The sequence below is a fragment of the Boleophthalmus pectinirostris genome, unplaced genomic scaffold, assembly GCF_026225935.1.
Source record: "Boleophthalmus pectinirostris isolate CB_2022bp ecotype Guang Dong unplaced genomic scaffold, ASM2622593v1 HiC_scaffold_7, whole genome shotgun sequence".
Lineage (NCBI taxonomy): Eukaryota > Metazoa > Chordata > Actinopteri > Gobiiformes > Gobiidae > Boleophthalmus > Boleophthalmus pectinirostris.
In genome coordinates, this window is record NW_026571473.1 from 17,407,238 (window position 1) to 17,434,843 (window position 27,606).

The window sequence follows — 27,606 nt, forward strand, 5'->3', positions numbered from 1 at the left end:
GTGAAGGTCATGAGTGGGTCAGGTAGCTCTCTCAACCACTGTTTCACCAGCCCGGTCACTGTGTGGATGGGATAGTCTTCAAGGCAAACCAGATGAGGATCTAAATGTATGAACAAATCAAATTAGTATGACAGAAGCTTCAACAAAGACAATAAATTGGAAAGATATCACACAACATTCTCCAATCCCTGCAGTTCAAAACTGAGCAGGAGTACAGGTCAGAAAGTATATAATCAAATTAGCTGTTGAACTGATTGCAGATTTGTTGACTCTACATGAACCAAAAACTGTTTTTAAAAAAATCAACATCTTCAATGTCAGCACAAATAATAAATAAATAAATAATACAAGTGAAATATTTTTTTTCACAGAGACACCAAAAAGTTAAATGTCTTTAAGCCCTAAGATTAATATGGCAAGTTTTCTGCATGGAGCCTCATCTCTAAGAAATAATTATCATGTATAAAAAAAATAAATAAAAAAAAGTGTAAATTTATATAGTTATATTGGCCCCTGCCCTCCATCTGAAAGAATGACAATCAAATTCTATAACATACTGTGACCTATGCCCATGCAAGTACTGGTAGGTCACCTGTTTCAAGTTTCTGGTGCAGCTCTTTCATTCGATTGGCAGACCCTGATTTGCGGTAAATGCCTTCTGTGTAAAGACCATGCATTTCCACATGTTCCAGCATCATCTCCAGCACCATGGGCACAGGGCTTTTATCATTCACCAGGTGTCCCACATGGACGCCAAAGTGTAGACCACCAGATTCCTCATCCCCCTGTGAATATACAATAAATCGTTAGTAACCGCAACAACAAAAAATTAACAGATTAAATTTACACAGATGCACCTTTTTGGCACAGAACGTGTTGCAGTCAGTGATTATTTTGTTGAGACACTTTTTGTGGCATACCATTTTACAACCTGCCAGAAATGAGCAAAAATAAAACAGTCAATGATACAGTAAAAAGCACTCATGCTAAAAGCCCCTATAAAAAGAAAAGTATGTAAACTCACTGCTGCACATGTAGGCTTTCTCCATGCCCCAGATGTATGAAGTACACTGGTCACATGACTGCATAATGCTAACCTGATAGTTGATGAAAACATGATCCAAGGGGCTCTCCATCTGATAAACAAACAATTACTTTGCAAATGAATACAAAACAAATAAAATAAAATGGGGCAAATGCTTTTTGGCTTACACTTTTGTCTTTTTTCCGCCGTTTTTTCCTTGCTTTTGGCTAAAATAAAAAAACTGAAATTACTAATTGTAACATGGTAAATGGTCACATTTATATAACACATTTCTACCTACCACGTACTCAAAGCTTTATAATATACACACACATCCATTCATACACCAGTGTATGCAGACAGTGGGCGTGAGTTGAATTAAGTGTCTTGCCCAGGGACACAACAGCAGCAATCATCTGCGGCAGCTTAATCCAAAGTGCTAACAGTTGAATTTGAGTGCTCTATTTACTATGTTTTTGCAAATAGCAGGATTTGAACTGCCAATCTTCAGATTAGAGGATGAACCACTGTTGTAGGAATCACCTTGACTGGCTCCGCCTCCTCCTTCTTCATTTCTCCTCTGATAAACCCATCCAGCACTGACTGGAACAGGTTCACCACCAGCTGCACCTCTGCCTTTTGCTTGTCATCTGCCAGGTGAAACACTTTATTTTTGTAGCTTGTCATCAGGTCCTTGTAACCAATCGTGGGTTTCTGGTAGGGACAGAAAGATGAGCAAGAATCATACAGAAACCTCTGAATCTAGTGTTGCCCCAAAGGAGACTCACCGAGAGGGAATACATGGCTTTGATGGTCTCTCTAAACTGCATTGTGGCAGTTACAAAGATGGCTTCAGTGGCAGAAAGAGATTTCCCTCTAGAGCGGAAGTCGTTTACCTACACCAGAGATCAAGTTTAATGTTTGTTGAAAGAAAATTAAATTAGAGGACCTGAGGAAAATACCTGATTGCCTAAGAATTCATCCAGGTGGCGCAGTTCATTGGCGTTTGTGATTTCTCGGTCCAAAGAGGCGTTCCACTGCTCAGACACTCTTGTTGCACGGCTGATTTTTATAGTGGGATTGCGACCTAAAGCTTTCCCTGAGCGGTCCCCATGTGACTGAGAAAGAGTGCGGGCTGAATATCCTAAAAAGAGATTAGTTATTGAACAGTGCTGTCAAACTGAACCATGGAGAATAGTGGAGGATCAGTACGAGTATTTACACGGAAAACAAGCTGTTAAGATTATCCCAGTCCTGGGAATAATAAAGGGAATAACATGTGTTTTCTTTTCACATCTCAGTTTCAGGCCTGTGGTAGAACTTAGCTGTAGTTAATGTAGGTGTAGAGTTAATATTTTATTACTAACAACTGAGAAGACAGACCATTTTAACGTTTGAGTCAACGCCATTGCAATTTTTGAACAATAAAAGTGTGTTCATATAAATAATTAGTTTACCTTCTCCTCCAAATGACTTCTCACTGAAACTAGGTGTGATCTCTCCATCATCAGGAGTCTGAACTTCTTTCTGGGGTCGTTTCTTAAGAATCTTGCTAAGGAAGCCACCAGACCTGAACACCACATAATGAAAATGATCAAGTCTTTGGCTAAAAACATAATAACTATTTTGACTTGAATTTGTCATCACCGGTTACTGCTTGACCCTAAGGCAGTCCAGTGCATTACCTGTCTGGTGTGGATGGGATGGGCTGGGATGGATCTTGGTGACCCGAGTCCTGATGTCGCCGTCTAAATGAACCACCCATTGAACGTTCTATGTGGCTGTCTGTGTAATTTAACTATAAAAAAGAAAGGTTTAAAAAGTGTTGTAATTGTAATTTGATATTTAAGTTTATTTTAAGTTTTTCATTACCTCACGGGGAGACATTGCTCCAGCCCCCTCTGAAGTTGGAGATAAGCTGTCAATAGATGAAGATGCTGATTCCAGTCTGTAAACATAGTTAAACCAAATATTAGGGCTTTATTGGCTTTATTTATGTTGCAAAAAGAAAATTAATAAAATCCATGATTTTACTGAGAAATTACATTGACTAACATATTCCATTCACAATGGATTAAAATTACATTTAAACAGAGAAACAGACTTACAACTGTCTTTTCAAAGCCCCATTTCTTCCTGCTTGAGGGGTAATAGTGTCATAGTCATCACTTCTTCTACCTTTCCATTTCTCTGGTTTCTCTTTTATTGCCCCAGGCCGACGCTGCAGGTTAACAGCTCCAGCACTTTCACCGAGCCCATTTCTGTCATGATCAGGGGCCTGCAGGAATAATGTAGATGGACGAACAGGAGGAGCCTGTGTAGGTGACGTTTTTTCCTCTTTCTTACCCCATCTGTCATCTTTTATTTTCTGCACCACAAATGTATACTGGTCTATCTCTTTGCTATTGGCTCTCTCTCTGAGCTTAGAGGTTTCTGGAGTTTTGACCTTTGGACTTGTGGTCTGATCCTTATTGGTAGGTGGTGAAGAGGAGGCAGCTGCTCGTTCTGTCTCCCTACGATTATGTTCAAGTCCCCTTCGTCTCCTCTTTTCTCTCTTTTCCTGAATTGCTGTATGACTTCTGTTGTTACCATCAGGAGATCTCACTTGTGCATTTTCAGCATTAGCAGGTAAGTGAGCAATGTCTGTAGGAGCCACTTGTGAGGGGGGTTGGAATTGAGTGGAGGCTGTTGGAACTTCTAGTGTTACCGTGTACAAATTCTCCTTATTGTCCTCTTTGCCTGGCCGCTGTGGGCCTGCCTCAGCTTCTGTACCTTTGATTTTCATCACATGACCAGACAATGGTAGCTCCTCTCCTCCCGTTTGCTCTTCAACCTGCGAGCGTGTTGTCTCCATCCATCCCATCTCTCCATCCTCCACCTCCTCAGTAGAGTCCTGTGTCTCATCTAGTGTCTCCTCAGTGACTAGCTCTATGTCTGGATCCTCTCTGGTCTGAGGCTCTGATCTTCCTCTTTCCTCCTCTTCCTCAAGCTTTTTCCGAGCCTCTTCCTCTGCGGCTTGGATTCTTCTGGCAAGCTCTTCTTCTTCTGCTCTTCTGCATGCCTCTTCTTCAGCAGCTTTCCTCCTCCTCTCCTCTTCTTCTTCTAACCTCCTCCTCTCCTCCTCCTCCTCCTCTCTCCTCCTTCGCTCTTCTTCCTCCTGTCTTCTCTGTGCTTCTCTCTCCTCTTCCTCCTTTTTGCGTTTTTCTTCACGCATGGATTGGCACCTACAGAACAATGCATTATTATTGTAAACTGTTTGAAAACACACAAAATGACCCTTTATGACTTGGAAACAGTTTTGGGAATTATTATTTATGTCATTTAAAATTCACTGTCAGTGTATTGTATGAAATTTACTTGACGCGGCAGTATTTGTTGGCAGTAATGAAACTCTAAACATGCATTCACACACATCCCTCTAAACTGGAACTATTTGGGACTTGACAGAACTAAAGCAGCACAAGCACAAGATCAAATCAAGACTACATCATGGATAAACTAGGCTCAAACCATGACAAGTGCGATCTACTGGTACCTCTACAGGAAAATATGTAAAATGAAAACACCAATATCCTTGAAAAAATAAAACAACTGCATAAAAATGTAATGTAAAGACTTGCCTCCTGCGTGCAGAGTGACCCCTGACGAGCGCTTGTATTTTAGTTGCACCTTTCAGTTGGCGTTTGTACTCTTTCCTCTGTAGGTGCCCCCTCCACAGAGCCTGAATTACAATGGCAGCACGTCGCCTCCGCTCCTCCTCACAGTACCGCCGCCAAGAACGCTGACAAAAATGACAAAAGGGTGTAAAAAATCCCTCCAATAGGATATATAGAGTAGGTTTATAAACCTTGTCTCACCTGTATTACAACAGCTGCATGTCTCATGTCAAGAAAGTCTTTCCTCTGCAGTCGAGCTTTGACCCAGAGTTGGAGGAAGATGATCTTTCGCATGACCTCTTTGTGGAGCGTGTCCTGAAGTTGTTGTCGCTCCAGCTCTTTCAAAAACACCTATTTAGAGATTTATATGCATGAACAATTAATAAAAAAAAAGATTAAATGAACTATAAAATATGAGCAGATGTAATATTAAACCTTAGTTTTTCCAATCTGGTAGGTGGTAGGATCCAGGCCCATCTTCTCAAGGAGAGCTGAAATGATTTCTTTTGATGCTGTGGCATTCTTGGGCAACAAAACTCTGAACTGTGTAAAGAACTCCTTCACAAAAAAAGAGAGAAAAAAAAGTAAATATTAATACATTATGAAACCGACTCACTTTTATCCAACAATAATATCTCATACCTGAAATGTATATTTGGCTCCATAACCTGACCTTCGGATTCGAACAGTCTCCAGCATTCCTGTGTATCGGAGCTGCTGAACAACTAAGGTTTCATCCAGATACATCTCTTTCTGCATGTACAAAGAATATTTATATATTTAATAAGACTTCTCTCAACTTTGCATTGCAAAAACATATATTAAGTACAGGAGCATTTTACCTTTTCTGCATTGGAGCGAATACAACGAATAAAGTACGGTTCTGCTCGGTTCAGCGTTTCTAAAAGCTTTGTCAAAGATGTCTGGGAAAATATTTAGAAAAGCATTAACTAAAAATACAAACAAAAATTACATTGTCTTTCTACCCCTCATAATATGATAACAATACCTGAAACTGGGCACTGATGCTAGGAGGCTTTTTCTTTTTGTTCAGATGAAGAAGAGATTTGGTAGTGCGATCGTGTAGTGTCAGACCAACAATGAACTTAAGAGACCGAGAATCCAGTAATCTCTGAAAAGTGGTATGAAAATTAAAATGCTTTTAAAACTTTAACTCAGTAAAAAACAGTATTAAATTTACCTTGGGGATTACTTGCTTCTGTTTGGCGTTTTTGTTCTTCCTACAAAAATGGAAAATAAAAAGTAAGTCTCAAAGATGTTATTGATGAGCTTATTTTGTGAACGGCGAAAGTGAAGCCTGGTTAGTACAGACAGGAGTGGTCTTCATGCGTTGTCAGTCAGTGAATGCACCTGTGAGGGGCTCAGAGCTGATGTGAGCAAGAGAATACGTACAGACATTACAGCAAAGATGGAGAGTGGCACTGCAGAAGTCAATATGACCATACAGATCCGCAAGACGTGCTTCAACGCTAACTAATCAAGGTTTCTATATCTACCACAGCTTTCTCTAACAGACTGGTGAAAATAAGAGACATGCTGAAAGACTACAGCCTATAATATTTATATGTAAGGCAATGTAGATACCCAGTACACTTAAACATGCACTGTGTAATTGCTCTTGTGACGGTATGCCACCTTTTTGTCTCCATGGAGTTAATACTTCACTTATGATGTTCCACCATATGGCATTAAACATAAGGTGAAGTTACAGGTAAAAGCTGTGGAGTGACCAACCCACTCATAGTAGAATGTATGTTTTCTGGAAGATTTTCTGAGCAATTAAACATCTGTAATAATGGCAAGATAGACAAGTTTAATGCCATAGTGTGGAATATTTTCAGGCAAAATGTCAATAGAGACAAGCAGTTGATGGACCATCAACTAGAAAAGATACACAGTGCACCTTTAATAGTAATGCTCATGCAGCAAACAGTAAAAGTATTCAGAGCATTACAACAATAGAACTAGCTAATAAGTAACCAAGCTTATAATGCAGTATCTAGTGAATATGTGATAATATAAAGCAATGGGCTGGTTGAAATGAGAAGCATTAATGGGAGTGGTTTTTGGTCTGATACAAGTCTGACTGCAGACTCACTGGAGAACGTGCCGGGGGAAACGGAGGCGACCCCAGGACTGCAGCAGCTTTCGAGGGTCCTCAGCATCCAGCTGCAAGTTCTTAATGGAGCTGATGATCTGTGCATGCATGTCTCTGAGTGAACCACATACAAAGTGGGCAGGAGTGGGGGGAGCGACCAGGAGCAGAAGGGGAGGGGGGCACATGGGTGATTCATTTTAATACAAAATAAGCCACAGAGTGAAGAAGTAGTAAATTGTTATGTGTTGTCTGGAACCTCAGAAAAACCCATCACCAACATTGTTATAATACAAACAAACACATACTGCAGGATAGTTGGGGGTCTGCTATCAAAAGGCTTTCTTACTCCACTCATCCGTGAAGAATTACCCAGAAACCCTATCTCAGACTTTTCATGTTTATATTAGATAAGTCACAAGACACACGTGACCACCCAACCATGCTGCTTTATCCCAGAAAGAACTGAAAACACACAAATACAGAAGAAGCGACTGGGGCTTGACAGAGCTGTATTCACAGTTTGTCCCCTTTGGTAGTTAACATGCAGGGTGTCACGGGCTGTCACTTTCCATGCTGGGCCAGTTATTGGCTGTGAGACTGTAAGCTGTTATTTGTGTCATTTTTTTAAAAATTATTATTATTTGGCCTTTTTAGATTGGTATTACGTCTGACATTGACCTGGTGAAGTTAATTGGGAGAATTTTTGGTCTTATTGCTAGCTCATGCAATTTTGTTTATACTTACCCTGATTAACAATGAATCTCAGAAACCAAACAGAAGAAAATATATGTTTTATTTGTAATTAGTAAGGGAAATATCTATGCTGCTGCTTATAGAAGCAGCAAAGGAAAGAGTTAGTATTTGTTTTGAGGAAGTTATTCCAGTCAGCTTCACTTGTATATTCAGAATATGTATTGTATCTTTCATCCAGATGAGTAATTTGCATCATTTTAATAATATGACGATACACATAAAAGTATTTTGGTGCTCATATAACATATCCATCTACATTTAAAAAGTAAAAATGATCATTGTAACACTGATAATATTTTCTAATCAAATTTCAATGTAACATTCCACTTGTATGGAAAAATATTTTAAAAGAAAAAAGTTAAGACATTATGAAAATTATAATAATGAAAAACTTTTCTTCTGCTTGGCCCCTTTTGTTCATGTTGTTCATTTGACAACCAATTTGCAGTACTTACTTCTTATTCTCATAGCTAGCAAAGATGTCCTCAAAGGCCTCTAGAGGGCGCTCCTCAGAGTGATCAAAGCAAAAATCGAGCATAGAAGCTCGTCTGTGAAATGGAGAGGAAGAGGAGAAACCACACACACTGGGGTCACCAAAAAGTGGGAAGGGAAAGTCCAGGACCAAATTAAGGAAAGGTGGAACTGATTTTATCTTGTTTTGTATCCGAACAGAATTGTCCAGCCTAACCGCATTAAACACAAGTAAAAATCAAAGACTTTGTACTACTCCCATTAGAATATAAAAGTAATAATATACTCTTAAAAAGTAGGACCCAAAGTTAGTAAACCAACACACTGCACTCTATAGGACAAACCTTGGAAATCCAGGGAACAAAACACACACACACACACACACTGCTTACTTGTACATTCGTTCAATCGGAGTATTCGATCGCTGGAGCTCCCCTAGAGGAGTTCTGGATGCAGGTCTGACGACACCTAAAACCAAAACAAATTTATTAGAACCAAGACTGAAGTTAAATACAATCAGGTTATGTTCATGTACTAGAATTGTATGATATTTTTTGTGTTGAATCTTTTCATTATTTGTTAGAAATTGGCTCCAACTGGCCAAGTTCTTTCAACAGACAATTATATTTTGGGGGTTGCATAATGACATGTCTGAAGCTATTGTGAAAAAAATAATTTCACTTATGTTTATTTATACTGATAAGATGCAAAATGAAACTTTGTGTCAGTTTGTGGTTTACTTAGATAAGCCCAGTAATTGCCGAGATATAAACATAAACTAGGTCAACAAATCTATGAGATGACAGTTAAAAGTAAATTCTACCATAGACTTCAGACCTATTTTCCACCTCAATTTTAAACTATTCACTATTCAACTATTTCAGAAGTTGCCATGGGCACCACCATCATCATTTGGGGTTGCACGGAGCTGCTGCTCATGAGCAAATAAGTTCAATACAACTATAAAGCAATTTTAAAGTCCCCCAGAGAATTGGTGAAGTGTTCACTTATTGATGCACATGAAAATTGAGCATTTTATACAAATTAACCTTCTATATTTCATATTTTAGCAGCAAAATTTTCCCAAATTCTCATTGAAATTAATGGGATCCCAGTTTAACCGGAAGTGTCACCACAAGAAAGCACGGTTCAGGAGTATTTAGAGACAAAAGTGGGCAGGGCAGAATAAGGTGAATAGAGATTGTTGAATGCTGTGATCTGACATAAACCCAACCTATGAATTGTGAGTTGTCACTGTGAAGTGCACTGTGTACCTGAAGTCTTGGCCACCCATGCACGTCCAGCTTCATTGAAAGCAGCGAGTGCCCTGATAGTGGCACGTAGAATCCCCCATCGAAACATCGCCACAGGGTCCATCCCAATGAGCTGACGGACATATGAACGATCACTGCTTCTCAACAAGGCTACAATGTCTGGCCGCATGTGATCTGTGTTCTTTTCTCGGAAGTCCTGGTATGAGAGAGAAAAATAATTTAGTACACAACATAAACTATGCTAAAACAACGCATTGTGATAATTGTTCTACCTTTATTTTATATTTTACTCTCCCAGCAAAGTGTTGAATGACAAAAGCTGGCTCCATAACTGGTGTGGGCACAAAGTACTTGTTTCCCTGATGCTGTTGCTTAAATTTGGCCAGTAATGTTTCTTCTGTGGCATGTGGAAAGCTGAAACATAAAAACACATAAATACAAGATCTATTCACAAAGACAAAAGTCGTCAAAATGTAGTTTTCGTACTTGCTCTCCTCGTCCAGCAAGTAAAGCAGACCAGTGGGCTTCTTACTGATGAGGTGAATACAGCCCACATTGTCAGTGTAGTCGATGTTGTGCCAGGTGATGCCCTCTGCTTGGTACTCCTCCTAAATCATACAAGAGATATTATTTAGCAAAATGCACCTAAAATATGCCTGTGTACTGTATAAATATGGCTGGGTAATATGACAATTTATAGATTACATACATAGATTGGGGAGTCAGGATTTTTCAGAAAACAAATACAATGGCTTTAATGGCCATAATTACACTATTTCTGGTCTATGTTATATTGTTGTTTCCTCATCACAAACATATCTGGCGTTGTGCTTTTTTCATAGTTGTTTCATCAAGTATGAGGTTCCCTCATACTTAATACACAGACCCTGCAAACATAGTCACTAGACTCATTTGGCTCATTTCCAGTGTTGGGAAGGTTACTTTTAAAATGTAATCCCCTACAGATTACAGATTACACACCCCAAAATGTAGTTTGTAACGTAATCCATTAAATTACTTAAAGTGAGTAATGTAATCTGATTACTTTGGATTACTTGATATTGTCATGTTTTTTTAAACGACATGAATGTAGCAACCACATCCTGAAAATTCTTGTTTGTTGTCTTCAAATTGTCTGAGCCCAAGTCTCCATGAATAAGCAACTGTTTACTGTAGAGAAACAAAGACCATGATATCTTAATATAAGAGGTTTTGTCTGTTAAAAGACAGTAACAAGATAAGCTTTTCCTTCACCATATTAAAAATATTATTGATAGAGAAATTATTTTTTATATGAGATCACCTTAAATTATGTCAACCTACTGTTAGGTGTCATGTTGTTTAGACCTGGTTTAGTCCAGATTTTTAGACCTGGTTTACTCCTGATTTTAGACCTGGTTTAGACCTGGTTTAGACCAGGTCTAGACCAGGTCTAGGCCAGGTCTTTAGTTCTGGTTTAGTCGTGGTTTAGTCCTAGTTTAAACCTGGTTCAGTCCTGCTTTAGTCCTGGTTTAGTTCTGGATTAGTCCTGGTTTAGTCCTGATGTTAGTTCTGGTTTAGAGGCGCACAGGAGGAAGCGCAGTTTACGCGAGAAAACACGGTTCACACGCGGCGCACGAAACGGCGGTGTCCGCGCTGTAACTACGGAAGGAGACGTGGTCCGCGGGTTCTCAGGTTGATGACGATGATGAAGGTGTGTGTTTGTGTGTGTTTGTGTGCACGTCCACTCATGTCGCAGGTCACTATAGGACAGTGGTGCAGATATTATGAGTCTATGCAGGTTGTGTTCACCAGTGCCAGTAGCTCCTGTTTCACATTTAAGTTGTAGGCGATTTTATATTTGTTTTTTTATATATATATCTCACATCGGGAGAAGAATTTCCAAGACACAAATGCATTTTTACCAATGCACTGCTGCTTCCACTGTGTGAATGACACCGCCAACTTTAACATGACGTTTACATCGCTCTTATTGCGCGCGTTCTGTTTGGGTTTCCGGCAATGAGTGGAATTACCGAAATAAAAAAATAAATAAAAGGGATGTAGCACAAAATGTGAAAACAGGAAATACCGCCTTGTAATCCACTTATTTCAGCAAAGTATCTGTAATCCAATTACCACTCATTGAAACAGTAACTGTAACGGAATACAGTTACTCATAATTTGTACTCTGATTACGTAACGGCGGTACATGTAATCCGTTACTCCCCAACACTGCTCATTTCAGCCCTAGAATTGCCAGTCTCTATTGAACTAAAGGTAAAAGGTAGCTGTTAACATGAAAACTACTGCTGCGTGACATCACAAGGTGGAACAGTACATTTTGAGCTTCGGAGATGTAGACAGATTAATAATAAAGGATTACTCAAATGTTTAAATAAAACAAAACACAACTCCATGTAGAGAAGGTATTATAACATGACTTAAAGCGCACAAGAGTTAATTTTGCGTAATATAGGACGTGAAATGTGAATTTCCTTGAATAAAACAATCCAAACATTTTATCATTGACATTTGATCTTATTTCTACCTCACAAATCTGAACCCTGCCCCCAACCACATGAGTGGCGCTTCCCTATGTATAAATATGAACCTACTGACAATTGCCAGGATAATGTATGAACTGAATAATAATAATTCAATTGTAGTAATTTCCAGGAATTATGCTGTTGTTCCCATGGCAAGGATGAGTCACAATTTTGATAACACAACACAGAATGCCATGGTACAATTTAGTATAGCTTTGTGTGAGAAATAAATAAATAAATAAAACCCATTGTCACCTGCTCCAGATTGAAGATGTGATGGTTAAAGTAATACTGGAGTTGTTCATTTGCATAGTTGATACAAAACTGTTCAAAACTGTTGTTCTCAAAGTCCTCAAAGCCAAAAATGTCCAAGACTCCAATGGATAAGCACTGGGGAAGAGTAAAAAATAAAACAATGACGTAACAGTTTCAGAGGCCTCCATTATGTTTTATTATGTATGCAGCTTGCTATGAGGTAACTTACCGGGACAGATTCCTCCATGTCTTTCTTGTTGAGCAGAGCATGATTAATGCGGAGAACAATCCAGTCAAACAGGGCACTGTACAAAGACTTTGCCATAGAGTCTCTTGCGGTGATAGCCTGAAACAAAATACACAAACACAAGTTATATTTGAATTATAGACAGTGTTGTGCAAGTTCACACTTTTCATGAACTAGTTCAAAGTTCAGTTCACACTTGTTCAAAGTGAATAGTTCATGTTCATAGTTCACAATTTTAATTTCGAACTAGTTCAAAGTTCAGTTCATTTTATATTTAGATGAGATCTGTAAATGAAAGGCTGCTTTTATTTTTCAAACTGACTTCTAGTTTACAACAACTTTACAAGATACCAGGACTGAACCAGAATTGAACCAGGACTAAACCAGAACTCAGCCAGGACTAAACCAGGACTAAACCAGGTCTAAACCAGGTCTAAACCAGGACTGAACCAGGACTGAACCAGGACTAAACCAGAACTCAACCAGGACTAAACCAGGACTAAACCAAGACTAAACCAGGACCAAACCAGGACTAATCCTGGACTAGAACTTGGAATCTAGGACCGCCCCTGAGAGAACCCCGAGTGCGATCGGGCGTCAGCTGCGTTTATCTCGGTGGAGCGCGGACTTCTGCGTCGGTCCTTTCGCTCAGGATCACGGTCTACGCGGGCGCACCTCCGGCGTTTCACTGCTGCTGATATCGCGGTGATTTTAGCAAGTTTGTATGAAGAAAAACGAAAACCCACCATTTCAATCCAGGTTAAAAAAGCATTATGACGCGCGTTACTGACATATGTACCAAGTAAAATAATACGCGCGCAGAGCAGCACAGGACGTGCGTGTAGATTTCAGAAAATAGGATCCATCCTATTTTTTGACGCTCTACACGAGCGTAGGCGCGTATCCCCGTCAAAATGCACAGAGAGCATGTATCTATTTTTGTATTTGTGCATTTACCATCAGCACATTGTGCTCCCTGGGCAGTTGTGTATCATGTGAAAGAGCCCAGATCCACATACACTGTTAATTTGTGCTTTGAAATTTACCTTTGAAATCCTTGTGTTTGCCGTGGTCAGACTGTACAGAAGGTAAATACAAGCAGCTAAACGCGACTTCTCATTGAGAGACACAAGAGCCCGTACGTTCCACTAAAGCTGCCGGTGGAGTCGCCTTCGCGTTGACACGCGGCTGTGGTTTCGCGAGGTGAAGTGCGAGCAGATCGTCACTCGTCAAATTCCGACGTTTAACTAAACCCCAACAGTGACGTACGTCGTTCATCACACATAATTTGAACAAATTCACGTTCAAGTTCTTGATTTACAAAAGTGTTGCGTTCAGTTCAAAGTTCACTGAAAAATGAACGTGTTCAATGAACGCGTTCTTTTGAACTCGTTCATGCACAACACTGATTATAGAAGTGCTAAAAATTTGAAATGTAGTGATATACAAATGTTACAGTATGATATGGTCACGATATTAATTTCATGATACAATATTTATTGCAATATTTTAGACATGCTAACAGAATTGAAGAAATGCCACTTTTTCCTTTTAAAAAGCCTTGCCAAGCTGTTCATGCTATATTTCTATCCTATTCCAAAGAATTACCACTAAGATAGAAGAGTTCACTTCATAATGTCTACATTGAAAAGGAACAAAATATCAAGCATAGTTTAAGTAGTTCTCTGTTTTTAGCTGTTGCTACACCATAAGAATTATGGTATAATTTAAGCAAAGAAGCTTATAATATGATATATTGTGACTACTCTCAACATTATTGTGAGACTTTTGACGGTATCACGATATCGCAATATTTTGGTTATTGTTACATCCCTACTAAAAATAGATGCTACCCATATATTTAAGGAAGCTGAATGATAAAAACAGATGTATGTGATTTTAGGTAATTTTTATTTATTTTTTTTACCTCTGAATGGCTGTAGGGGAGGATCAACTTATCATTGACTGTGACCGTTTTCCTCTTGGTGAGTGCTTCAACCAGCAATTCCTCCTTGACCTAAGAAAATCAACAAGGATTAATGCTTTCATCTTAATACAGACACAGGCAGCAAGGACTTGTGTATCACCTTGAGCAGATCAGAGAGGGTAGCCAACACCTCTGGGGGCCCCACTTCCAGACCCTCATCCCGACCATTTGACTTGCGTATGTAGGTCACGTTCCCCAGATATAAAATGGCCGAAAGAACGGAGAAGATCCTGAGACAACAATATGGTCATAAGATACATAGGACAGAAAAGAGCGGGATCCTTGTCAGGCGTGTCATGTGCTCACACTGTGTTCAAAGACTCAGGCTGAATAGAGGCACTATAAAGCACTGGCCTCCAAACTGCCACAGATACAGTAGCACACATAGCATGCAGGTTTTGTTGTTTAACTTCTACTGTTTTCTTTCTCTTTACCCAACACTAATTTTTAACTATGTCAACTTGTCTCCATGGAGATGTTACAGCTTTGTCTGACATGTCCCACAGGACAGCATTAATCTTATCCATCCTGCATTTATTCAGTTACATGTGTTTTTATTGCTATTGCAGCCCCCGTCTTGTAACACCTGGTGGTATCAGTTGGTGGCTTGTTTTAATGGAGGATGTTTAATGCCCCGCTATGGAACATTGAAAGAAAAGCAATAACATCTCCACAGACCATGTGACGGACCATCCTCCAGAAAAGTTACACAGTGGACTTTTTTTTTTAATTTAGTGACCACTCACTGTTTCTTGGTGGGTGGAAGAAACCCCACCATCTCCATTGCCTGCTGAAGTCGTTCAAAATCATGGCGCAAATCTTCCTCATCTTCAATCTTAAAATTTAGCTGGAAAAAAAGTTGTGCACAAATGAGTACACAATATAATTTAAATTCAAAAGTATAATAAAACAAACAACTCAAACAACTATAACAAAGCTAAATAAATGAACCCTGTAAAGACAGAGCACCTAATTCTAGTAACTTGAAGTGAAATTATGAAAACAAAGAACATCTGAAAAAGAGGGAGTGACTTGTGATAAAGTGATAAAGACAAAATGTTACCTGCTTGAGGTAGAAATATTCTTCAGGAGGCAACAATTTAAACTCTTTTCTCTCTGCCTCTGAAGCGCCCAACAGCAGGTAGTAAAATACATGGTAATTCCTAGAGAAAAAAAAAAGCACACTGGTTAAATTCTGTACATTGTTATTTACTATACATAAGCAGTCATATATAAATAAAATCTTCTGGTTAATAATTGTATTCTAATTACCAGTGTTTAAAAAGATCTTCATAATTGCTATCTAAAATGAATACACAAGTGGTGCTTAGATGTGGACATTGGCTCATGTGTAAAATTGTACTATTCCCTATAGTCTATAGCAGGGGTGCTCAATACGTCGATCGCGATCTACCAGTCAATCGCCAAGGTCATGTGGGTAGATCACCGTGTCTTGTCTCAGACTCGCGTTTGGACTTAGTCTCGTCTCTCACTCAAGGTCTGACACTCAACAAGTGCGATCATATTTCATTACGGCCGCTGCTGTTGGCAATAAACTTGTATCGGGGTGCAGGAGCGTGTGGGGCGTCTCAATGCAGCCTGTGCGCTCAAGTGCAGCCCGTGGAGACTCTACGGCACATCACAAACACACACGCTCCCTATGCACGGCTCCTCTGCAACAGCATGTGCCCTCGTGTACTAGCGTGCATCACAGGGCAGGTTAAACTTCCTAAACATCCTACCTGTCCATCTGCCTCACGTCAGCACGCCGCCCCTCGCCTTTTCACGCTCTCACTCCTTCCTGCGTACAGCGAACATAAGCCCTTTCCACAGTGCGCGCTGATTAGAAGAGCAAGACGAAACGTGAAGCAAAAACGAGTCTAAATTTGTGTTCCAGTGTTGGCACAAAGCAGGTCTACAGCATAGAGCAGACCTACAGAACGGACCTACTGCCACATTTGGCTGAAGTTTGTCTAACAAAAGTGCACAAATGCATCTGTGTTTGTCACGAAGTGCGTTTGGTTTGGTAAACGTGCAGAGGCTGGTAAATATCACTGCAAAACCAGAAAAGAATGCAACTCCAGTTTGGAACTTTAAAAAACAGGTTTAAAAATCTTCTTTCACTTTTTTCACAGTTTTGTGTAAAGTGCCAGAGGAAGTTCTCTTAAAGAAGGGGTTCTCAAACTGTGGGTGAGGGTCCAAAAAAGGGGCACAGAGTGTTTCAGTGCAGTTTGTTTGGCTTTGTATTAGGTAGATCTTTATGACTTGGTCATTGTGTAAGTAGCTCGCATGCTGAAAAAGTGTGAGCACCCCTGGTCTATAGTATAATGTCTCTACTCTTACAGCTGTGTTCTACTGTGTTATATGGTAGTGAGGAGCCAGAGCACATCAAAAGTGATATATTTAATAGTTAAATTATTGTGTTAATTATCTATAGTTTGTTCAGTCCACTCAACAAGACTTATTTGTGTCTGGCTGTCTTTTATTAAAACCATCAAGCTGTCAGTCACTTGATCTCTAAATACTGGAGCTGAATGCTGTTTATATCGGTTGTCCGCTCATGGCTCATGTGGCAGGTAGGAAGACAAGCAACAGACTCACAGAGCGGTATTGTAAAAATTGACTGGCGTAATGAGTTTCCAGGGTTATCATGAGCAAACAATGACATCATCTAAGCTTACTCAGTGGCTAGACACAGAAGATGTATTGGCAGTGCTGTGCTCAGAATACAGGAGCAGGCCCAAGAATACACCCACATTTTTGGAAGGTAAGTACATTTTCCACCAGAACCTAAACAGGAAACCTTGATGACTAAGGAACCATAGACCCAAGTGCTTGATGTAATTTCCAGAGTTTTAATGGTGAGACTTCGGAGAATATGGGTACTATTAAGAGAGTAGATGACTAAACAGACTAAATAGCTAATGTATTTATAAAAAGCTGTGTGGATGCTAAACATCTACCAAAATACAAAATATGCATTTTATAACACTGTATATTCAGAATTCCTCAAATGTGTGTCATTCTGTCCTGTGTTGATTCCTTCACATAAACACAGGCCATAATTACCAGTACATTAAATACTAATTATTATATTACATAAAAAACACACACTTAGTAACTTAAATGTTTGTATTGAGTCAAAATATTATTTTATAATTCAATATGCAGAAAAAAAACTAATTTTGGTTCAAAGAATCTAAATAGATCAGCAGGTCAAAGGTCAGGACATCAGCTGTTGCTGCTCACCTCTCGTTCTTTTCTCTGGAGACAAGACGTGACTTCTCCAGAAGATACTTCTCCACCACAGCCCTGCAGACACAAAGGACAGAGGGAGACAACAATCAATAATCAGGAATTACTTAACTTAAAAGAGATGTGGGGAGGCGTGTGCTGGAGAAAAGCTGATTCACATATGAAATTATGTGAAGTGCAGCAAAGGATATTAAGAGTAATAAAACGTAACACTGGAGGTGACTAAAGAAATTGTTGGTCAACTAAAGCCATGTCCTGTTGACAAAAAAGCAGGCATGGCAAAAGCTCTCAATGTGTTTCCTCTAATAAGACAAAAGTAAAAAGCTAAATATCTTATTTACCTGACATGTTTGAGCGGTAGCACTTAGGTAAATAAGATATATAGCTTTTAACAATGTTTGTCTTGTTAGAAGAAACCCCAAAGTTTTTATATATAAATAGAAGACAACATTTTTCTACATATAATTGTGAATCATGACTTTAATCTTCCTTTTTACATATAAATACCAAAAAATACTAAATCTTCAGCTAATTCACTCACTAACTTGTAAATTGTTATAATCTAAATAAATTGATTAGTCAATTGTAGGGCTGGGGAATTAATTGAATTAATTAAATTAATTAGGGTAATTGAGAAAAAAATATATATATTATCGTGAAATTGAGAATTATTATAAAACGGGTCTTACTTGCAAAGCAGGGCAATTAAATAATTGGTATTGTAAAAAAAATCTCATTCTAATTTAAATGATTACAATTAGCTTACACCACAATTTCTTAAATAATAGGATATCATAAGAATGGAAATGTAAAGATCTTCCCTTGTTTGAAAGACGAGCAGTCCCTGCTCTGTCTTCAGTTGAAATTGAGTAAAACTGTCCAATGTGTGTGTTTAAAAAAAAAATCTAAATTTTATTTTTTGGCCATATTGCCCAGTCCCAGTCGACTAATACAAATTTTGATCGACCATCAACTGATTAATTGACTAAATGAATAAAGGACTACAGCCCTAATAAAATGTGCAGCCAGTGACTTCACATCAAATGGCAGACAGTGCTTTACTAAGCCAGTGCAACCTCAGCACCAATAAGGTTTACATATCAGACTCTATAAGTTAGCCACTGTTGTTTGCTTGTCATGAACAACAATGACGCTAGTCCTTGTGACATACCAAGAATAGAGAACTGCTGAAAGAAACACACTATTGCAGGCGTCTCTCTGGAGAAAAGCACAAATCTTGAGACAGGGGTTTGCACAATGATCAAGCTGAAAGTTGGACCATTTTGTTCCTTTTCACTTAATGCACCATTTCAGTAAAGTGTTCATCAATGAGCAGCTTCATAGCCCTGAGGAGTTAACATACCAGTGCTGACGACAAAGCTCTCAGTCAGTATGCCACTCCCTCTCAATAGTTTGAGGCGAGATTGGCATTACGGATATGACAGTATCCAATTATCACAATACAATATTACTATACAAAATTGTGGTGAGTCTATGTAGAAATAAAAAAGTCTGACAAACTTTTAGTGAAATTATTATTGTAACAGTCATATTACAATCTTACATACAATTAAACAATGTCTATGTGCTAGGGATGGGATAAGAAACAATTTCCATGAAACATGTCAAGAGACTTGGTCTGCAAGAATGATTTTTAAAATGTATTTATTTATTCAATATTTTACCAGGTAAGTCAGTTGAGAACATCCTCTCATTTACAATGATGACCTGGGTCGTCAATGAGTTTTAATAAATGAATTATGGGTTTCAATTCACAATTTTGTCTTAATAGTTTTTCATTATTTCATTTTATAGTTTTGCTGTCATTGTATGATTGCACTCTGGAACTACACCTTCTTAAGGAGTTACTCAGCAAAGTTAACCCTTTTTTGTACAAAGCAAATGTAAACACATGGTAAAAAAAAATCTCACAAGATTATTTTTCTCATGTCTGCACAGTCTTGTGGCAATTTTATCTTGCAAGATCTTGTCTCATCCTTACTATCTGAGCATGCAATTAGACATGTTTCATATTGTAACACCCCAAGCTAACATGCAAAGTATGATGAGACATAAATCCCTCATGAAAGCCAAGCTAGACTTTCACATTGATGTAAAATTTTCATACAGTTGTTGTTGGTTTGTCAGACAAAACATTTCTGCAACAGGTAAAAATCCCTCACCCCATTTATTAAAGATAAACACAGTGTCAAGGTCCGAGTTTTAATCATAAAATAGTGCACCATGCAGCTCAAAAAGAGTAAACTTGAAATAATTCAGAAAACGTGTGGCACTAAATCAACGTTCCCGAATTGGATTTCAAACCCCACTTAAAGCAAGCAACCTAATGAAACTAAATGGGCTCAGTGCCATTAGGGGATAATCAGGTTGGGACACCATTAAAGGCAAACACTGGAACACCAGCTGAGGTCTCACATTATTCTATGAGCAATTTTACCCCTTAACCCATTATTCCCCTTTAAGAGATTGAGCAGTAACCCCCCACCATGTTTATGAGAAAACAGGGAAGTGACAGCGCTAACCAAAGTCTGATGCTTTCGGCTACAGTCAGAGGGCTGAGAAACAGGAAGGTCATGAGTATTGTTAAAGTTTCAGTATGTATACGGGAGAAGGAATCACATGACTATGAAAAAGACCACAGTTATGGAAAGCATACAGCCCTGTTATTAAATGAAAACATTACAGTGTTTACTCACCCTCTGACAACACCACTCTCCAGGTAATTCACTTGGATGAATTTACCAAAACGGCTGGAGTTGTTGTTATGGGCAGTCTTAGCGTTTCCAAAGGCCTGAGATAGAGAAGAAAACATATAGTTAGAAGGCTCCCACACTATTTATGGTTTTACATTACCTTATATCAACTAAACAGGATGCACTGCTAAACACAAACATACAAATGCATGTGCACAAATGTGCACATGCATTTTATTTTGACCTCAGAAAATTAAAAAAGTAGAAGTGAATGAGATGTGTACACGTTAATAAGAGTAAATGTTTCAAATAAAGACAGAAAGGTCTCAGTGTCCCTTGTGGCCTGCAAACTAAAGTGCCCATCAATCTCTGAGAAATCTCTGACTCCCCCCCCCTTTCTCTCTCTCTACTCAAGTCTCTTTGCTTCATTATCTTGTGAGAATGTGTGCTTAAAAGAGGCAGAGGAAGAGAAACTATGTACAATTCAGAAATGATAAATGAGTCTGAAACAAGAGCTTTATAAATAAACAAAAAGCAAGTAATAGTCACTTTGGCAAAGGTATTTAAATGTAACTTTCAGTAAGTCCACATGTGTAGCCCGTCACATAGGCCTGTCACAATAATAACTATATCGACTTATTGTTCACTGAAAGCGGGAACAATAAATTTTGGGGCTCAGTATTTATCATGTGTACAATTTCTTTGCATTAGTGGGGAGATTTTTGTTATTTTTGTTGTAATATGATAAGACTTGAGCTGTAGAGGGTTGAAAAATCCCTTTTAAGCCCGAGGATTGGTATATTCTGCTATTTATTTGTTGCAGCTCGTGGCTTTTTAATGCTTGAATACATTATGTGTGTAAGTTTTTTTGGAATAGTGGGGAGAAAAAATTTGGCTATACAGGGTAAGTCACTTCTTTGGCAAATTATTGCCTCATTCTGTCATTTATTTGTTGTCTTTTTAATATGTTTCTGCATGCAACAGTTGTTTATTGGATTATCTTGCTTTCTTGTTATAATGTTAGTGGCATAAATTAGTTTCAATGCCATCTTTTATCGCAGTATATCTCTGTAGCAATATAACTAAATTTTTTATCATGACAGGCCTATCACAGTCCGATAAATAAAATGATTGGAGCATACTGGCCATGGGCAAAGCAAACCCCCAGTAATCATTGATACAGCAGTGCTCTGTTTGCTCCTTGATGCACATGCTCACATGGTTACAGCTCCAGTGATACAGCCACAAACAAAAGGCACCACAGGGGAAGTTGACTCAGTGAATGTTAAATAGGCACTGTATTGTGTGAGTGCAGGCAGTCGCAGGCTGAATTTGATACAGTGCTGTTAGTCCTGATTAGAGACAGTTAGGGGGCACAACTTTATACACCCGCCTCAAGGCTGCCATCGGGATTCCTCTACAACTGTTGACCTAGTTTCAGTTTTGTCAGTGTGCCAATGAATATACTTCAAAGCATTTCATTACCCTTCATGCAATTTGTACAAAATATTTAAATTACTCCATGGCAACAAACTGATACCAAATAAGGAAACATGTTCCATTTTGGACCATGAGTATCATATTGCGTTTTAATGACCAAAAAGTTTTCAACCAGCACAGGACTTGCTCAGACAAAGGCCCTTCTTACTAAAACTTGTCTCATACACTTCATCATTGTTCTCCCTTTGTGCTTAGTGCAAAATCCTTTTCCCAACAGGAATTATAAATGAAAAGCTCCAAATTCAACAACAATGATGCCAAATTTACCATTTCTGTCCCAGTTCTCCCCTTCAACACCTCTGCAGCCTAAAACCCTGGGAAATCTCTGCAAAGCGAGGTCTGCAACACCATACGGAGAATTCTAAACAAGTCACAGCATCATTCGTATTCAAACATGCCCATCGGCCCAGTGCCTGATTGGCTGAAGGGGCCAGTATGGTATGAGGAAGAGATCCAACGGTTTTCAAAGCCACGACCACCAGAAAACATGGTCTACTTTGTATGCTTTGGAAACAAGAGTTCATCCCACTTGAAAGCATAGAGAGAGTGAAGATTATTCAGTCAGGATTATGAACAAAAGGTTTGTTAATGTCAAAACAAACAAAAGTCCATATTAAAGTTCTCATAATATCCCCTTGCAATCAAAACATAAGTTTTTAAGTCATTAGATGAAGATGGGCAATAAACTGTCTACACTACAAGATAATATTAAAATAGCTGTTTTTGAAGATGTACTGTAACATTCAAACTTTAATTTTTCATCTATATTTTACAATAAATATTGCAAAACAAAGTGATAAAAAAGATTCAGTAAAAGTAAAAAGAAGGGTATAATTTTACGTTTCACTTTTTAGACGATACTTTGAACCTCAAGGTAAAAATTTTCATTTTTCTTTTATAGATTTTACCATAAATAATGTATCATCATTCATAATATGCGACTTCCCTTAAAATCACTCCTGAACAAAAGCATTTCACAGCTCTTGACTGGTATTCAAAATCTTATAAAAAAAATGTTTTCAGTTTTAACCATAGTTATGCTAACACACAAACAGTACATATATATCGTGGTAAATTTGACATAATAAAACACAAACACACCTCCCATTTATCAAGAGGGAGTTTCTCAGAATCAATGCCGTTTACGATTTGTGTGTCTCAACAAGCAAAAGAAAGTAAGCGACACCCAGGTAGGACAAATATATCCACATTTCCAATCTGCACTAGGTACATTCTTGTGTACATGAAAGTAAAAGTGTAACAGACACAGCAGTATTAGGACTGGGTGACATGGAGATAAAAATCTGATTGTGATCTAATCCCTGTGATGATCTGTTATTCTGGTGATATCATAATTCACTGATATTCTGTTGAATGTAGCTCTATGCTAGGCTGACACAATGACACAATAAACCTAAAGTAGAATTATGTTGTAAATGTAAAATATGGTTAAAAAACATAAACTACAATAAATAAATAGTAGAATGAAGCACTTTAGTAATTATTTTGTATCTAGAATGAGTCATAGAAATTGTTTATTCATCCTTCTACAGTTCAAATCTATTAGTGGAACACAAAAATAAAAAAAACAAAGTCCCTATGATAAATACTGACTTCCTCAAAGATTGTTCTAGCTATCATTTTTGAACGATAAGTTAATACAGAATTTATTGTGACAGGCCTACTCAAACACTCAAACACTTCAACCCACCCCCTCCTCATGAAAGAGATTACTTTATTTACTTCTTAAAGGTATTATTAAGATACTACCATAGACTATATAAAGTAGAGGACTAAAGGAGTGTGGTGTCACTCACTCATAGAATTCAGTCCAGTCAAATGAAGTTCACGATGATATAGGAACAAATTTGGAGCGAAGTTCCATATTAGGAATAGGAATTTATTTATGGACAAAATAGCTAAATGAAAACACCAGGATCATGTAGAGTGGCTTAATACAGACATTTTAAGACCAAAATGACCAGGCTCACTGCAGCAGTTACAGAGAGAGGGGTGACAAATTTTTCAATGTAAAGTAAATTGTCAATGAAGTCGATTGAGCCGGAAGCACCCCCATGTTCACTTCCTATTTGGAATGCAGCGGCTAGAAGGGTTAGCTATGTCAATTACAGTCTATGGATACTGCACATGAATGATGATAGAAAAAAAAAGTTATATTATTTTTGTCATATTTTTTGTCATATTTAAACTAGGGGTGTCAAATTATCGCGTTAATTGCGATTAATTAATTACAGTCATATTTAGCGCGTTATGTTTTTTAATCGCGTTAATCTCATTTTTAATCTCTAACTTTAGTGTTTCTGTATGTGAGTTTCTTTATTATAAAACCTGTTTTTATGTGTTGTTGGGACAACAACACACACACACACAGACACAAAACACATTTATAAATTTTTTTATTTCGGTAATTCCACTCATTGCCGGAAACCCCCACAAAACACGCGCAGTAACAGCGTAAGTAAACGTCATGTTAACGTTGGCGGCGTCAGTCGCACAATGGACGAGGTCGAAGAGCCAGTAGAACAGAGTCAGCAGCGCACAGGTAAAAACACATTCGTGTCTTGGAAATTATTCTCCCGACGTGAAATATAAAAGAAAATAACAAATATAATATCGCCTGAAAACAACCTGCATAGGCTCATGATCTCTGCACTACTGTCCTATAGTGACCTGCCACATGAGGGGACACGCACACAAACACACACAAACACACACACAAACAAACACACACCTTCATCATCGTCATTACCCTGAGAACGCGCGGACCACGTTTCCTTCCGTAGTTACTGCGCGGACATCGCTGTCCTCCCGTGAGCCGCGTGTGGATCGTGTTTTCTCGCGTACGCGGCGTAAACCGCGCTTCCTCCTGTGCGCCTCTAAACCAGAACTAACACCAAGACTAAAACCAGATCTAAACCAAGACTAAACCAGGACTAAAACCAGAACTAAAACCAGGTCTAAACCAGGTCTAAACCAGAACTAAAACCAGAACTAAAACCAGGACTAAAACCAGGACTAACACCAGGACTAACACCAGGACTAACACCAGGACTAACACCAGGATTAATCCTTTCCAGGACTAAACTAGGACTAAAGTAGGTCTAAACCCAGTGATCTCATATATAAAGCATTTCTCTATCAATAATATTTTTAATATGGTTAAGGAAAGACTGGACTTTTTATTGTCTTTAAGTAGACAAAAGTTATTATGTTCAGATTTCCTCGTCTTTGGTACTTTACAACAAACAGTTTCTTATTCATGGAGACTTGGGCTCAACAGCCAATTTGCAGAGATTTGTTAAACAATAAATGACTTTATAAAGTCACTTTTTAAAATCTATATTAGTCTTTTGATCTGCCACAATAATGTAATAATGAATTTAAATTAAAATACCTCAAATTGAAGGCTTTTCTCAGCAATTTTTAGGTGAGATTAAAATGAGATTAATTAGATTAATTAATTACAGATCATAATTAATTAATCTCTAAATTTTTTTAATCGCATGACAGCACTAATTTAAACATAACTTTCAGTTAGTCCACATGTCTAGGCCTGTCACTATAAATACCATATTGACTTGATAGAGTCTCAAAATATATTGATCAACCCATTTATTGGGTGTACTTTTTTTTTTTTGCAATAATAGGGGAGAATTTAGTTATTTTTATAGTAATACAAAAGGATTTGGGTTGTACAAGTATGAATAAGTAACTACTGTGGCTAATTATTGCTTCATTCTGCAATTTATTTGTTGCTGTTCAAGTTTTTAATGATTTTGTACATTTTGTTATTGTGTTAGTGGCATAATTATGTGAATATTACAGTTTATCACAGTATATCTCTATTATTAGTATTATCAGTAAAGTATTGCCTTTCTCAGTACTATGCTACAAACTGAAGTGTGAACTGATGTGATACCAAAGTGTTCCTCAAAAATTATTTATAATCAAGAAGTGTAAAATGAACACGATTTTCCAGCATATAAACAGCCCTCGGTAACTGTTTCCACGCACCCTGCCAAGGTGACACCTCGCTGCAAGCCTTCGTCCTTTCAAAATGCTCAACGCACCAACTGCCACTAAGATTTCCCACATTTAAAACACTACAACCACACACACACAAAAAAAAAAATCACCAAAAAAGTAACCAACGTTTCCATAATAACACATTATTAGTAATAGTTGCAGTCTTGGTTCAATTAGAAGCATTGAGTGACCTAATAATAACTGTTTGTTGTTATCCTCAATTAGAGAAGACGCTTTAGTGAGATCACATGGCACTGGCGGTGACTGAAAGCAGTTATGTCCTCCTCTGTGCATGGCTGCGATCCAAATTGGCACCACACAACACACCCTAAAACTACACTTACACCCCTCAAGCTACAATTAACGGTTTTGGTTCACAAAGAAGGAATTCTTTAAGCTAAAACAACAGCTTTAAGAGCTCTTAGAGGAGAGAGTTGAAATTGTGGCTGGGGTTTGTTTAGAAATACCCCACAGCAAACACAAAAGCTTACTCTGACATACTTTCGGATCACATGCAAAATTGTGTGCAAGTTATTATTATTTATAAGTACAAGCCAAGTCCAGACATGAACTTACATTTTAGTCATTCAACCACAAAGGGTATTCTCATACAGTCAAACATAATGAATTATTTATTTCATTATCCTTGTAGCATTTAGACTGATAATATTATGCAAAATTTGAATTGAGTCTGAAAAAAAGTACAAAAGGCCTACAATAAAATATGTATTTAAGAAACTTTTAGCACATGGATAATGGAATTCCATGTTCTCTAAAAAAGAATAAAATATACTAGATCCAGATAGGGATTAAAATTAGGAATAAAATAAACAAAACATATTTTACTTCCCTAACATGACATGTATAGAAATCTGGCTCATATTATTCTCCTTGCATGATACTAAAGGACCACCAGGACTTACATCTTAATGTACAAGCTCCAGTAATAGATAATGTTGGTGCAGTTTTACCAGTTTGTAGCCATTTCACCCTGCTCCACCCATGTCTACAGGAGCACCACATCAAAACCATGGCTTATGTGGGAACGCTGCCTTGAATATATGGGAACAGTCTGAGGCTCATATCACCTTGGTCATGCAACTGCCCAATTCATTTAATTATGCATAAAAAACATCAAGGCCCAAACATAGCCAGAATAGAAAGACTTTAAATGATGAGAGAGACAATTAAAGCCTGAGTAAGAATGGATAGCTACGCTACACTTCCTGATTAACAATACAGCTCTTGCCTCTCTCCACCCCTCCAAGCTTAAGTCAGTGTGTATTAAGAGTGTGGTTACTTCCCGTGTCGTATCTACTTCCTGTTAAAGAGTTCTGAACGATAGGAACTTCCTGTCAGAAATGATATGAGATGGACTGGCATTCAGGAGGTCCGCAAAGTACATAAAACAATACAAGTATCACAGCTATATGGAAGCATTAGCATATTTCAATGTGGATTATTGCTAAATGCAGCTGGGTGTTCCAACAAAGTTAAGTCACAAATAGCATAATTATAAATATCCACATTCAAGTCAAAAGAAAACAAGAGCTCAAACTGAAGTTCCCAACAAGCAGATTAACCAGCTAAACCAGTTTTTGAGTAAACGGCTCACAGCTCTGTGCAGGCCTTTTAACACAGCCAACTCAAACATGCATTTTATGGTAATGACTACAGAACAGACTGTTCATATTAATTATCATTTGGATTGTTAGGATAAAGATTGAATTATTTTATATGCAAGTCTACCAGAAGGGGAAACACATTGCATAGTAA

General features: G+C 38.1%; 1 protein-coding gene across 1 annotated transcript in view; it reads right to left on the reverse strand.

The window, feature by feature from the left end:
* Nucleotides 1-2: 2 nt before the first annotated feature.
* Nucleotides 3-27,606, reverse strand: part of LOC110160050 (unconventional myosin-IXb) — a gene marked incomplete at its 3' end in the record, with an annotated part of 42,551 nt that continues 14,947 nt past the window's right edge. The window contains exons 5-36 of the mRNA XM_055164779.1: nucleotides 20,287-20,381; nucleotides 17,564-17,626; nucleotides 15,378-15,477; nucleotides 15,061-15,161; nucleotides 14,415-14,544; nucleotides 14,255-14,344; nucleotides 12,310-12,426; nucleotides 12,081-12,215; nucleotides 9,784-9,905; nucleotides 9,570-9,711; nucleotides 9,298-9,493; nucleotides 8,416-8,491; nucleotides 8,008-8,100; nucleotides 5,882-5,921; nucleotides 5,690-5,812; nucleotides 5,523-5,603; nucleotides 5,323-5,433; nucleotides 5,116-5,238; nucleotides 4,882-5,031; nucleotides 4,645-4,805; nucleotides 3,133-4,248; nucleotides 2,897-2,972; nucleotides 2,710-2,822; nucleotides 2,482-2,594; nucleotides 1,987-2,168; nucleotides 1,813-1,920; nucleotides 1,568-1,738; nucleotides 1,213-1,251; nucleotides 1,025-1,136; nucleotides 858-931; nucleotides 593-785; nucleotides 3-100 (exon numbers count right to left, since the gene is read on the reverse strand). Coding sequence (XP_055020754.1) covers nucleotides 3-100; nucleotides 593-785; nucleotides 858-931; nucleotides 1,025-1,136; nucleotides 1,213-1,251; nucleotides 1,568-1,738; nucleotides 1,813-1,920; nucleotides 1,987-2,168; nucleotides 2,482-2,594; nucleotides 2,710-2,822; nucleotides 2,897-2,972; nucleotides 3,133-4,248; nucleotides 4,645-4,805; nucleotides 4,882-5,031; nucleotides 5,116-5,238; nucleotides 5,323-5,433; nucleotides 5,523-5,603; nucleotides 5,690-5,812; nucleotides 5,882-5,921; nucleotides 8,008-8,100; nucleotides 8,416-8,491; nucleotides 9,298-9,493; nucleotides 9,570-9,711; nucleotides 9,784-9,905; nucleotides 12,081-12,215; nucleotides 12,310-12,426; nucleotides 14,255-14,344; nucleotides 14,415-14,544; nucleotides 15,061-15,161; nucleotides 15,378-15,477; nucleotides 17,564-17,626; nucleotides 20,287-20,381 — 4,644 coding nt within the window. The remainder of the gene's footprint in view (nucleotides 101-592; nucleotides 786-857; nucleotides 932-1,024; nucleotides 1,137-1,212; nucleotides 1,252-1,567; nucleotides 1,739-1,812; nucleotides 1,921-1,986; nucleotides 2,169-2,481; nucleotides 2,595-2,709; nucleotides 2,823-2,896; nucleotides 2,973-3,132; nucleotides 4,249-4,644; nucleotides 4,806-4,881; nucleotides 5,032-5,115; nucleotides 5,239-5,322; nucleotides 5,434-5,522; nucleotides 5,604-5,689; nucleotides 5,813-5,881; nucleotides 5,922-8,007; nucleotides 8,101-8,415; nucleotides 8,492-9,297; nucleotides 9,494-9,569; nucleotides 9,712-9,783; nucleotides 9,906-12,080; nucleotides 12,216-12,309; nucleotides 12,427-14,254; nucleotides 14,345-14,414; nucleotides 14,545-15,060; nucleotides 15,162-15,377; nucleotides 15,478-17,563; nucleotides 17,627-20,286; nucleotides 20,382-27,606) is intronic.